The sequence below is a fragment of the Halichoeres trimaculatus genome, unplaced genomic scaffold (assembly GCF_033239565.1).
Source record: "Halichoeres trimaculatus isolate MK-OKI-2021-1 unplaced genomic scaffold, fHalTri1.1 fHalTri1_scaffold_20, whole genome shotgun sequence".
NCBI classification, from domain to species: Eukaryota; Metazoa; Chordata; class Actinopteri; order Labriformes; family Labridae; genus Halichoeres; species Halichoeres trimaculatus.
This window is the reverse complement of record NW_027437198.1, coordinates 2,904,433-2,918,789: the sequence shown is the minus strand read 5'-3', so window position 1 is coordinate 2,918,789 and position 14,357 is coordinate 2,904,433. Positions and strand designations below refer to the sequence as shown.

The window sequence follows — 14,357 nt, the reverse complement described above, 5'->3', positions numbered from 1 at the left end:
TCTGTGAACTGTGTGGTCCGGTTGTTGTGGTCCACAAAGTAGATCCGTCCAGACACTGTGCTGCGGACCTCCCAGCCCACAGGAAGCGGCCCCAGGTCCTCACAGCTCACGCTGGCCAGATCCCTGCAGCGTCATAACAGTCAGAGCCAGACTTCAGACCAGAGCGTTGGGCTGCAGTAATAGATGATTCTAGTGATCCAGTGATCAGTAGATGATTGTAATGATCCAGGGATCAGTGGATGATTGTAATGATCCAGTGATCAGTGGATGATTGTAATGATCCAGTGATCAGTGGATGATTGTAATGATCCAGTGATCAGTGGATGATTGTAATGATCCAGTGATCAGTGGATGGTTGTAATATTCCTTGTGAGATGGTTCTGAGAGTTGATTCAATAATTTTTCAATGTTTAATTCATCAAACAGGTTTGACCTGCTGACCCAAACGTCCCTGAAGGAGAAACATGATGCCCATCTATGATTTCTATGCTCTGAGATTAATCTAGCCAAACTGATTCTGACAGTTAGTCTGAACACCCCTGTCATCTCATCTCCTCTACTCTCCTTTGTCTGCAGAGGTCCCTAAAGCCTGGTCTTGTCTTAGCCTAGGGATGTGATCTTACCTGGGTATCCGGGGGTCGTGCCAGGTGCTGACACCGGTCTGTGTGTGGAGGAAGTACACCTGCCCCTGCACAGTGGTTCTCTGCTCTGTTGGTGGAACAGGAAACAGGAGGCTCTGAGGAACATCAGCAGCTGCCTTGCTCTTAAGATGGTGAGATTTATTTCAGTTTTTGTGACTGACCGTATCCTTCTGGAAGGTCAGGCTGTTGGTGCCCATGAGGTCTGTTTTGGGGTGTGTGGCCGTGGCCTCGTGAATCCTGCCCTCTGATTCGCTGAGACTGAAGACGGCTCTCCTGACTGGGCGAGTCAAGCCGGCAGTTACCACCTCCTGCAGCCCCAGTGGGGTCTGAGTAGGGCAGTGGCTCTTCACTGAAGCAACCCTCGAACACAGGCCTGAACACACCAGAGTCCCCCAACAGTCCAATTACTGGTTCATGTTCTATTCGTGCAGGTCTAATGTTGTCTAAGCTGCTGTTCAGCCTCCCTCCATCAGCTGGAGCTGTGGCTCTGGTTACTATCTGCTGCCACAATGTTTCAAAGCTCTACTGTCTGGATGTAAACTGACACAGATATCATGTTGTAGCATGGTGGGGTTCTCAGTATGTTGATCGAGAAATGGAGAAAATGTTTAAGTCTCCACCAGAGACACAAGGATGTTTACCTGCAAGGAGGACTGAAGGCTGCTGGAGCTAGCTCTGCTATCGTTAGCCACACTATGCTGACCACCTGTAGACCCTGTAATTCTGTGTTTAGTCGTATCAGACAAATGGTGTTCAGTTTAAAGGTTTTCTTAAATTTCTCCTTCATTGTATGTGTACTTTTCCTTGTTTTTTTTCTGTTCCTTTATGCGTACTTTTTCTGAGCAGATAGTGGCAACAAATTTCCTGTGAGGAACATAAAAAGATCTTTCTATCTATCTCAAACCAGGAACAAGAAGTGAGGAAGGAGGAAGCTGGTCCAACTGAAACATTACACATTCTGTGAGTTCACCATCATAAATATTACACTATTCTTCAAATTAGGAAGGTTTCAAACATGTGCAAACTGTAGTATTTTTCTGCATGAGGAGGCAGAGAAGGAAGAACCAAGGCTACAGCTGAGCTGCCGTATAGTCACAACTGGGGCAGTTGTGACTAGACGCAGAAAGAAACCAGTACATGATGAAATCTTATCAATCACCAGTCAAAAGGACCACCCTGGGGAAGGTTCAGGATTTTACCTCTCAGACTTTGGAGCTTCAGAGACATGAAAATCAGGAGCAACAGATTTTTGTGTGGAATTGATTCGATGTTGGGTGTGCAAATGCCACTCACCCATCGTTTTCTAACAGTCCTCTGCAGTCCACCACGGGGCCCCCACTGCCGATTCGTTCTCGTGTTTGTAAGCTCACTGAGACCAAGCAGAGGGTCAGAGTAGGCATACGGTGACAGGAAAGTAAGATAATAATCACTCAGTGTTTAACCTTACCTACTACATGTCCCCGCACTGCATCACTGTCCGAAGAGTTCAACTTACACAAATCCAGACGCTGGTCTGAGAGAAACCATCAAAGCAAAGAGTCAGAGTGTGTGAGACTTTGTGAGACTTTGTGAGACGTCATGAGCTGGAGCTCAGAGGACTCCACATCAATGAGACTAACTTACATCCTGTGTCTTTTAGCCTGCTGATAGCGTTGGAAAGAAGTCGTATGCAGCCCAGGAAGCCTGCCCCCTGCCGTTTGTGGATCTTCTTATGGTTCCATATGCTGATGGTGATGGAGTCTGTCTTTCCAATATAACTGGACACACAGAAGGAAGATCCTCATGTCTGTTACATGTTTGATAACTGACACACTGAACCAGCAGAACTCCTAACAGGCTGTCACAAACCACATACTCCTGTACTTACACTGACTGATTTCACTGCATTGGTGCATTCACACTGGCAGCATGGACACAGAAAACAAGAGTGCACTAACCCCGTCCCACTTGACACAGTTAAAAAGCTGAGTGTGGAACACCAGACACTTCCCACCCTGAATGGTTACTTTAAGCCCTGTGTAATTCATGTCAGGGTACCTCCTGTCAGTACACTTAATGTCAGTGCACCTCATGTCAAGTACTTTATGTCATTGAAATTTTTGCAAGATACTTTATGTTAGTGTACTTCACGTCAGCAAACTTCCTGTTAGTGAACTTTATGTCAGTGTACTTCCTGATTCTGTTCTTTATGTCAATGTACTTCATGTCAGCATACTCGATGCTAGATACTACATGTCAGCATTCTTCCTGCGAGTGTACTTTATGTCAAATACGGCTGTCTTTTTTTTTTTTTCAAAAAATCAATTTCGAATGACCTGTAATATGCTTGAATAAGTTTGAACTCTTTGACCCCCTTCAATAAATGCCCACTTTTCTTGAACACCACAACACAACCTCATTGTTTTTATGTCTTAATTAACTTTACAACACATCTAACGAAGGGAGCTTTGATTGCTCTAAAATGAAACTTTTATAAAGTAAAACCGTAATAGTCAAGCCAAACGACCCATCAGATACTTAGATATCCCAGTGAACCTCTTGTGCTTAAGCACGCTTCAGCCCTAAAGCACGTTACAAGGGCCAGTGCGACCGCAACTGTGCCACGCTTGTGCATGATTCACTTCTCTGCTTTGGCACACTTTGGAGAGGTGGGCTTTGGCACCGTTTACTTCATGCACGAGCACAAGCATGCAGACAGTGCGCGTGGTCCATAAAGTATGATCACAGCGAGCCCATCTCTCAACAATCATTCTAAACAAAGCAGGGTTTTTTTTTTTTTTTTTTTTTTTTTTGGGGGGGGGGGGCAAAACAACTTACCGTTAGTCAAAAAGTCCCTAAAAGTTGTAGCAGTGCTCTTTGTGTTGACTCATTGTGCTAACGCTGATGCGATTGCACTTCATGTAAACAGATACACACTTATGCACTTAGAATAGAAAGTGTAAGTGCAGGAGTGAAGAAGTACACAATTTGTGACACAGCGAATGTTTCTATACACGAGAGGAGTGATAAAAAGTTATTCAGGCTATCTTGGGAACTAGTAAAAAGTCCATAGGGCTGGGCGATATATCGAATAAACTCGATATATTGCAGGTTTTTGCACGTGAGATGTATAAAATGACTGTATCACAACCATCGAGTACAAATAGTCACTTTAATGTTTCCTTCGGTGATTCGCTCGTTTTACTTTCTGCTGCTCTGCAGTTGCTCCTCTCACAGCAAGCACCACACTCCCCCTGCCCAACCAGAAAAACTATCCTGGGCAAGTTTTGTACAAGGAGAGGAGAGAGAAAAAAAAAGTCGATAGCATGTCTCAGCAGTTGCGGCTTGTGGGTTCTTGAGGCTTGTCTTCCAAAGTTGAGTTGCTTATTTGGGTTTCCTAAGCTGCCCGTATGATCCCTGCCTGATTTTCCCCCAGCTCTCCACGATAATCGAACGCGGCATTTTCTTGACTTTTACTTTTGCTTTTCTGCACAGCCTTCCCCTCCCCCTCCCGTTCACCATTCAGTCACGGGACTCTGATGTGCACTGCTGGAAACATGATGGCAGAGGAGTTGAGTGTTATTTCACAGCTGATGATACACCATAAGAAGAACTCTGAGCTGCAAAGAAAACAGAGCTCCCTCTGGTGAATCCAATACAAAACAACCAGACCCCAGGCTTACAGACAGAAGTCACTAGCAAGATGAGCGTGCATGACCAACAATATCCAGGTAGCTGGTTTATGGAAATGAAGGTAATATTTAGTCATCTCCAACTTTAATTCATGTCATTTTCAAAGTCTAATATAATATAATAGAATAGAATATAGTATAGGCTGCGCAGTGGGGCAACAGGTAGCGCTGCAGCCTCACAGCAAGAAGGTCACCGGTTCAAATCCCCACCTCGGCCGGTGGGCCTTTTTGTGTGGAGTTTGTAGGTTCTCCCCATGCAAGCGTGGATTCTCTCCGGGCACTCCGACTTCCTCCCACAGTCCAAAAACATGCACATCAGGTTTACTGAACTCTCTAAATTGTCCATAGATGTGAGTGTGTGTGTGAATGCTTGTCTGTTTCTATGTGTCAGCCCTGCGATTGACTGGCGACCAATCCAGGGTGTACCTCGCCTCTTGCCCATGACAGCTGGGATAAGATCCAGCCACCCAGGACAAGCGGTATAGAAAATGAATGAATAATATAATATAATATAATATAATATAATATAATATAATATAATATAATATAATATAATATAATATAATATAATATAATATAATTAGCCATTTGAATTTATCTGAATTAATTATTTAACTTGAACTGAAAATGTGAAACTACACAGTTTGGTTTAAAATAAAAGGTTAGCTTAACCTAACCTTGTTGTGATTTTCCCCATTTAGAATTCATTTTATAAAAATTCAACTGAAGGGTCTGCTTGAATCTTTGTAATGGTGTCATTTTATGCATCAAAGAGCTAAAATAAACAGTTATATAGTGATTTAAAGGAGAATTCAGAATATCGCGATATATTATGTATTGTGGTATAGCCAAAAAATATTGCGATATTGGTTTTTCGTGCATGGATTTTCGTTCCATATCATGCAGCCCTACTACCACCTACAAAAAAGAAGAGATGCACACCTTAATTTCTTCATGTGGACTGGGAACAGGTGCCAGCTGTGGGCTAGGGTTAGGTATTTCTTTGCTAGAAAACATTTAGTAAGAGAAATGCTGACAGTTTGGTGTAGTGCCACTCTGAATAATCTCTTTCAGAGGTCTCCCTGGACCCACTCATCTCAGAGCTAATCTCAAATCTTCCTAAGGGTGAGAGTTTCTCCTTGAGACAACACAGAGCTGAAAGTCTAGTGTTCTGAGGGGAAACCAGCAAAAACAATCATCATAAATCTGAGGACAGTCCAGAGTCTGTCAGCATGTAATTAAAATCATGAGTACAGAAGCTTTACTGATACTTTACAGATATCAGGGTTTTTCATCAATCGATATTGGGAACATAAGATCTATCTCCAATAAGATGGACGAGCTAGCTGTGCTAACCCAGCAACAGAGGGAATACCAGAGGGCAGAGTAGCATCATGCTATTCACAGACATGGCTAACAGAGCTAACATCAGACACCAACGCCACATTGGAAGAGCTTCACCTGCTGTGAGCAGACAGGATCTAGGAGACTGAGATGGAGCATGACTGAAGCTCAGTCCTGGACCCTGTGGAGGTGGAGGCTGGCTGAACTGGAGAATGCCGGACAAGCTGTCATCATCTATTTTCTTATGGACCTTTTTGCACTTTCTATACACTTTCTTACTTTTGTTTTCTTGATTGCTGCTGTGACTTCAATTTTGTTGTACTTGTTACAATGACTATAAAGTTCCATTCTATTCTATTCTATGTCTGTATCCTTTGGTCCTTTTGGCTGCACTGATAGAAAAGCTGAACAGAGACAAGAAATGTCAGAGAGCAGATACAATGTGATAAGGAATAAGGTCTCAGAGTGTCCCTGTCATTAAGGTTTCTACAGTATCATCAGTTTAAATCAAAGGTTCATTCTCAGTCCTCAAACATTTGACCCTCTCAGTATCTTCATGCACATCTGAAGGATGGCAGTATGAAAGGTACCCCTGAAGCCCTGCTGACCTAAGGGATTTAATGATCACTTTTAAACATAGCTGTCAGGCTGCTGGACACTCACAGGTCATAGTGCTGGTTCCATTTGGGGTCCAGTGTGCTCTTCACAGTGTCTGTTGAGTGGCATTGACCCGACCCGTCCACCACCACCTTGGCAAATGGATCAGGCAGGCCTGCAGGCACATGTCAAATCTCAGCATAAATTTTATTTAGTCAAAAAAAAAAATCACAGAAAAAAAGATGAGACTGTCCAGAGACCTGGTGGGAAAGTAAGCAGCAAAAAATCACAGAAACTTTGCCAGTCTGCTAACTGTGCTTACTAAAATACTGAGAGTGTATCTGTGTCAGTGTGAGAGCTCTGGCTGTGAGTGGATCTATGTCAGAGTAAGAGCTCTGACCGTTAGTGGATCTGTGTCAGGGTGAGAGCTCTGTTAGTGAGTGGACCAGTGTCAGGGTGAGAGCTCTTACTTGAAACATGTAGAATATCATAAATTTGACACATTTAAAGATTCTTACGGAAGAAGTCTTTCTTTGCGAGGTTCTTGGCACACAGCACTGAAACAGAAACAAAACAGAATTATCAACATTTATATTTCAGCACATCACATAATCATGTTTCTCTTACATACACTGAAGTTGGACCTGAGTCCAGTGTTAAATCTAATGTGTGTGTCTGTTTTAATGTGTGTGTCTGTGTAAATGTGTCTGCTGAACTCTGTCTAAGTGTGTTCATAATAGGACTGGGTCCCTGATGAACAGAGGTGAACTGTCCCTGAACATGGTCTCAGGTAGGCTTGATGAGCATGTGAACCTGTCCACAGCTGCTCCTAGCTTGGCTTCAGCATTTGCTTGATGAGCATGTGAACCTGTCCACAGCTGCTCCTAGCTTGGCTTCAGCATTTGCTTGATGAGCATGTGAACCTGTCCACAGCTGCTCCTAGCTTGCCTGCAGGGCTAAGGTGTGCCAACTGGGTGCTGCTCCACATGTGTTTGTCATTCTTTGGCTGTGATTCACCTGTGGAGCTAAGCTGCAGGACACCCGCTGCTCTTCCTCATTGTCCTCCTGACCCACACATTCCTCTGTGAGTCCTCAGCATGTCCACAGACAGTGAAACAAGCACACAGTAGGGCTGGAGGATATGGCATTTTATTCATGTCTCAATAGCCATGTCATATGATGCAGCCCCCAGCCCCGGTAATCTACACTCCAGTCAGGTAGGTAGCAGTAATGCACCTTCAACTAGTTGCCTACTGCTTAATAATCCGACAAAAAGGAAGAAGACAAACAAGCTGAAGACAAACGAATACAGTAATGATGCAGCACAGTCCATGGATTATGGAAAAACACTGTAAACATTTTTTATGAATCAATTTTTATTATTTTTATCAATTTGTCGTTGCAGCCCTATGACTTGGCCTTGAAATGTTGCTTTGATGCATACATGTCAACCAGAATGGCAACACTAGATATTGATATTATTATCATTATTGATATAAATCATGCATTTTGATGTATAAACACACTGGACCTAAAATTGTAAAAAAAACTAAATAGATAAACCAGAGTAGGAAAAAGTTGCTTTTTCCATTTTAAAACCACAAACATGTGCAACGATTCATTTCCATAACTTAGAATGCTAATATATGGTGAATTTCAAACACCAAAGTACAAATTTAGCAAATTATACCATTAACTATTTGCATTAAAACAGGAAATTACCAGGCATTTTTGTACAAATACTTACAAAACCACTAGGTGCCAACAAGATTTTAATGGATAATTGAGTCGCCTTGTTGCTTTAACACAAAAGACACAAAACCACACTACGCAGTGGACACAATACAACACACCAACAATGTAATTCTAACACATTCACTAATAGAGGTGTGTGTGTGAGAGAGTGGGTACGACAGGTGATCTGAAGTTTTTTTTTGTGCCTGTTTTGTGTTGGCATGATCACAGCAGACAGTTTGACCAGTGAATAAAAACACGAATGTTCATGAATCAGCATCATCATCATAATTCCAGTGTCTCAATGTATGTTACATCTTACTTTACCAAAGCTGTGCGCAATTCAAGTCGTGATGGCTCAATGGAACTTTATAGAAACTTCCGAAATATCGCTTTTATTTTGTAAAAAGGTGTTATGGAAATAACTGTCTTTGTCAGAAACATTGAAAAAGACCCACACAGTCGACTCCATGTTTTCTGTTTTGAAGCGTAAACATGCTGTGTGTGTGTGCACATTGAGCTGCATTTAGGGTGTGACGGAAATTCACTGTTCCCAGTTTGCTGGTTGTTCTTTCAGCCTTTTGGAGTTTATATTTCTATTGTTTATGTGTAACGTGGAAAAAAATACTGTGGTGTCAATTTAAGTCAGTAACTACCAGAATATGACCAAGTAAACAATTTTTTCTCCTACATAAGGGGAACTTCAATTTTAATAGTTAGGAAGCGTTCTATATTTTCTTTTATGCTGATGGCGCTTGAACACAGCATTCACTGAAGGCCGCTCAGGTCTTATTGTAGGAGCAGAGCACTGCAGCGCTGATAAAAATACAAATGTTATCGGTGCACGTTGCCGTAACATTGGACCCATCAATGCAAAATAATTTTTCCATTATCAGCCCAATAATTATCGGTCTGATAGTTGCCATGCACCCTTAATTTTCGACAGTTCTAACACATTTTGATGCTGGTCATCTGACACACTGAATCAAAACCATCTCCAAATTATCCAGCCATCATTCATCTGACTAACATTTGACTAACTTTTCATCGGTTCCTGAATCCATCTTCATGTTGTCACTGAGTGATGGGAGGAGCGAACTTGTGGACCGTGTTAAAAAATGTACTGCTAAATGATATGCAAAATCAACCCAGTGTTTCCCATTGATTAATGAGACTGTGGCGGCCCACCAGTCTCATTTGGCCCCGCCACAGTCTCATATGGAGAAAAAAATACGATCTGTCGCTGTCAGACCATTACACGGCTGTACTTCTCTACCGCCCGTAAACAAGCGAGAACAAGAGTGCACACGCACTGGTCACGCTCAAAGATGTTGCTCTTTACTTGATACGTTTGGCGCGAACCAGATTCCAGCGACACTGGAGCAGGGCGTCTGACTCTGAGGTACATGCAACTTCTTTTTTGGGCATTAGTGCCCATGCTAACTGCGGCCGTTGACACAGTATCTCACTGCGCTGTCTGCCCCCCTTCTCGGGCGGAGGAGCGGCTGCACTGCGCACATCTCGGCTCCAGAGTTTCAGTGGCAAGAGCGGCCACACTGTTTCATTATCACTGCGCATTCAGGGTCAGTGCAGGCACACAGTACAACAACGACCTGACGCGGCTTATTATTTCATATTCTCCTCTCCTGGGGCCTAAATTTATTACAGCGTGTAAAAGTCCTCTTAAGTTTCACTTACGACGTAAAGGCAAAACATGCATAAGACCAAAATATATACACTCTTTTCAGATCTATCAAACTCTGCGTACACACGGCTGCACGCTATTCCCAATGATAAATCATACCGCGCCCAGAAATGTGTAAATGTGGTGATGTGAGCACGCCTCGTTTCCCGCCTTTAGCACACCCGAACATATGTCATGGTCAATGCAAATCAGTACGTGCAAATTAAGTAGCCATGTGCACTCTGGGGATTTAATAGTGACGTCAGTGTAAGATGGTGAACACAACAGACGGAGAGAGCGTGGAAAAAGCTGAATTTCTCTCAAAGCCAGATACACAGCAATATCAGTCAGAAAATGATCTTGCATTTATTTAGGCAACATTTTGTGATGTAGTGGGCCGGAGCAAATTTAGGAATCTTCATTTATTCAGACAATTTTCAGCAGTCACTGTAGAAAAAAAAACAGAATGAAAATACAACACTCCTAAATCCAAATAAGGGAGCAGAGAGAAGAAGAATCGTAATCTGACCCTTAATCCCAAAAAATATTTCTTTAAGATATTCAAACAATATAAAGGGTTTCCACTTTGTTTCCCTTTCACCTGCTTACATCCTCTCGCTCTCTCATCTCATCGGCTTCAAACACACACCTCTTTAACTCAGGTGAGAGAATAACGGTAGGCTACAGTCTCAGTAGCCTGATAACTGATCACAGATCACAGAAATAGTGTAAATAACCTGTTGTTGAAATGTTGTTCAGTAAATTGTTCAAAATATTGTGAGTGAGTGAGTTTTTGGTTTTGTTTCTGAATCAAATTTAAAATATTTCTGATATGCCTTTGTACGTTCTTATTTATCAGCGTATGTTCATGTCCATGGTCCCAAATTGCACTTACTGGAAGGGCGGTACAACGCGCTTAAAAACGTACACACATTAAAACCGCCAAGGGTCAGAGACTCTCCCACCACAGTCTCCTAAAATCCTGTGGGAAACACTGCAACCATACCGATACAAGCGATAAGAGCTATTTTCATATCGTGTATAAGAAATATATCGATATGATTCAAATATCAGCAGATATCGCCCAGCCCTAACACACAGCAGTGTGTCTGCCTCCACTGTCTGCAGAGGGACCTCCTGACTAGCTTCCTGTGCGGCTCTGAATGTATGACCGAGCCTTTCTCACCTTCTCAGGAAATCCCTCCTGCCAAGGTTGCTGCTGGTGAATGAAGACACACACAGATATGGCTCAGCCGGTCCAGTTCCATTCTGCCACTTAGCTTCTTTTTACTAACCTGTGAGCTGAAGAGGGGGACAGCCAGCAGGGGGAGGCCAAACACTGAGTGGCGTCTGTGCCACACCAGCAGTTCCTCCAGACATTTAATGTCACATCATGTTTTTCATACAATCAACCAGCCCTGGACACCCCGAAGGGTCGCGCTTCAGCTTCCTGCTACCACGTGACACAGAAATGGACTTCATCTACAGCCTGATACAGTGACCTGCACAGCAAGCTGACCTGACCCAACAACACTTCACACAAGGATCCTTTGAGACCAGACTGAGCCACAACCATCACAAACCTTCAACAGACAAGCTCGACTCAGAGCCTCAAGAGTGCTCAATGACATCACTCACATCTCCAGAGGAAACAGGGTCAACCATAGCTGAGGAGTCCAAGGGTGCGTCTCAATGCGTTAACGTCGTGCTTCCTCCATCCTATCTCGTCTGCAGCACTGGAAGTACTTTCCCAGTTGCCATTTTGAAGACTGTCCCAAAGCAATAATTGCGCTCAGAGGAGAGAGGAGAGAGGATGGAGGAGACTGATCGGAGGAGCGATGATAGAGGAAACACGAGAGCTGGCTTTGCGGAAGTCTTTTCACTGACAGACACGCCCACATGTTGAATAAGACTCTGTGATTGGACGCTGCAGTGGCTCAGACTTCGCCACATAAAACTTCAAAAACACAATGGAGTTTAATGAAAGAAAAGACGAACTGAAAACAGGCACAGAGGATCGTTCAGAAACTGATCATAAATCTGGTAATGAAGTGTTTGTTGTGAGTTTAAAGCACAAAACACTGAACACAACCATCTTTAAATCAATATAACAGAGGATTAATACAGAAAACTGACTGATAAATAATATCTACCTTAGACACAATAAACTGAGTTATGTTAATAAGCTTCAGAGAGTTCACGATCAGATGGGCTCTAGATAAAGGTTAAACAATTTATACATAATCTCACAATTACGCATTTTACCGGTAAAGTGATCCATGAGCTTCTAAACAGCACACAGAATAAACAGAGAGCAGGTTTTCTTCATGGTAACGTGTGTGTTTAACTGGTTTAAGGAATAGACAAATCTCTGTTACTGTTTCTGTTTGATCAGAGTTGTTACAGCGCACATGTGCAGACGCACAAACAGCTGTATTTTAGCTGACTGACAGATGATCCAGAGGTGATCAGCTGATGCATTCATCAATGAAAAAAGTTGCCTCGTGTGACGCTCCGGAGGAGAGGATGTCCCATTGCTCTAAAAACGAATCTCCTCCATCCTCTCTCCTCTCTTCATTTCCTCGCGTCTCTCCCATGCATCTCTGGTGGGAGGGACAAAGACACAAGCGAAGGGAGGAAGGATGGAACTTTATTGCTTTAAGACTCACCCCAGGAAGTGACCACGCAAAACCAGAGACCAGAGTACCGCACGGCATACTTCAACTTTAAGAACCGCTTGCAACATGACAAGACCAAGGCTGTGGAGCAAAGGTGGGAGCGCCAGGAACACTTTGCAGCGTACATGATTCCCCACCCCCCACCTTGACACACACATACACACACGCAAACACACGCACGCACTCACACACTCTCTCTGGTCACCTGGTATACCTGGAGCTGGTCTGTGGGCCCTTTCATGACTTCAGTTTTGTCTGACTTCCTGGCAGCAGAACCTGCACGTGTTTTCTCCGTGAACAAATCAACATAATTCCTCTGATCTCCCAGTCATGCACCAGCCTGGATTTTCACAATGAAGCCTATTCAATTCTAAACAAAAGACCCCTTTTCTGTTTCTGAGCCTTTTTTAGCCAACCCATCCAGCCCCAGTCCTCTAACCAGGACCAAGTGCTGAGTGCCACCGGTCTGAGCAGCTCAGGGTACTCTGCTCTTTTAAACAACAACACTCTGGTTTTTTGCTTGATCTGTAATCAGGATGGGACAAGGTTCTGCCCAACACTGTTTCATCTTCCTAGCTGTGTCACCCTGTCTGAGGAGACAGAGACTCCTGAGAGTACCATAGAGCCCAGCTGGGACCTGATAAAGACCCACTGATCCCAGCTGGGTTCCCAAAGGAGACCTATGGGAGGCCTAAAAGAGACCTAAAGCAGACCTAAAGTAGGCCTAGAAGAGGCCTAAAAGAGACCTGATGAAGCCCTAAAGGGACCATAAAGAACCCTTTTTTGACAGAGATTTAGCTAGTTCTTTGTGCTTCCACAGATAAAGCACCATTGCTGGTGCTTGAAACTGGAGCTTAGCAAGCACCAAGTCCTTGTTGGACCAGAGCAGAGCACCGGCTATATCACGGGCTGGGGGCAGTTTACCATGGCCAACAATTGGCGGTGAAAATCAGCCAATTTTAGAAAGAAAGCCCAGTGAGTCATTGGTTGTTTTGCTGGATTTGCTGCAAGTGGGTAAACAGCTACCTTTTTAGCATCTGCTAAAGAGAGCCTGAGACCTAGTCCAGGTTTTATGTTAATGGTTTACTGGAACACTCAGCACTGCTGTTGGCTGTAACCACACCAGAAAACAACTCCTCTACTTTATGTAACTCTGGTACAAATGAGTCCCACAACTCTGAGCAGAAAAACACACGAACACCAGCTGCTGAACTGCCTATCACTGGGGAATGCATTCACATGAGCCTTGTTATTCACAACAGTAACACTATGTCTAACACCAAAAACCTAACATGTCTGTAACAATATGCAGTGATGTGCTGACATTTCACAGTGATGCAATGACATGGCTCTAATTTGGTTACTTGCTGATGAAAAAACCACACCAGTGTTAAGAGATAACCGCATTTGAACCAACTAAGTGTGAGCACTAGCACTGAACCAGCACCTGATTCTTTTGGTGGATGGAGATAAAGGAGACTTAAAGGAGACCTAAGGGTGGCCTATAGGAGCCCTATAGGAGACCTTAGGACGCGGTCAAACTGGCCATTCCAAACGTGCAACTGTACCGTGCTCAAGCACGATTCCCTTCCGTGCTTCGGCACGCTTCGGAAAGGTGGGCTTCGGCACGGTTTACTTCATGCACGAGGACAGCGCGTGCGACCCATTACGTATAATCACCACGAGCGCATCTCTCGACAGTCATTTTAAACAAAGCGGGGGTGTTAGAGGGCTGTGTTGGGCGAAAACAACTTAATATAAGTCCAAAAGTCTCTAAAGTTGTAGCAGTGCTCTCTGTGTCTCATTGTGCTGACTCTGATGAGATTGCGCTTCATGTAAACAGATGCTTCACAATGACGTACGCAGGCTGTGCGCGTGTCTGATACCCTCTAAAGTCTGGTTCATATTGGGGTAGTGTGACCACAGGCCGTACTCTCCAGCTGGGGATCGGTGCTGCAGGGGGGCAAGCGTGCTTAAGCACGGCACGTTTTGGATGGCCAGTGTGACC

The 14,357-nt window shown here is 43.8% G+C and overlaps 1 protein-coding gene across 2 annotated transcripts in view; it reads right to left on the bottom strand.

Annotated features, from left to right (window-relative positions):
* The window catches only part of smurf1 (SMAD specific E3 ubiquitin protein ligase 1), a 29,011-nt gene that overhangs the window by 12,257 nt on the left and 2,397 nt on the right, over window positions 1–14,357 (bottom strand). For both annotated transcript variants that reach the window (XM_074696081.1, XM_074696082.1), the window contains exons 2-9: window positions 6,772–6,810; window positions 6,320–6,428; window positions 2,265–2,398; window positions 2,089–2,154; window positions 1,935–2,010; window positions 803–1,014; window positions 624–708; window positions 1–123 (exon numbers count right to left, since the gene is read on the bottom strand). The exon at window positions 1–123 is cut by the window's left edge and continues 24 nt beyond it. In XM_074696081.1, coding sequence (XP_074552182.1) covers window positions 1–123; window positions 624–708; window positions 803–1,014; window positions 1,935–2,010; window positions 2,089–2,154; window positions 2,265–2,398; window positions 6,320–6,428; window positions 6,772–6,810 — 844 coding nt within the window. The remainder of the gene's footprint in view (window positions 124–623; window positions 709–802; window positions 1,015–1,934; window positions 2,011–2,088; window positions 2,155–2,264; window positions 2,399–6,319; window positions 6,429–6,771; window positions 6,811–14,357) is intronic.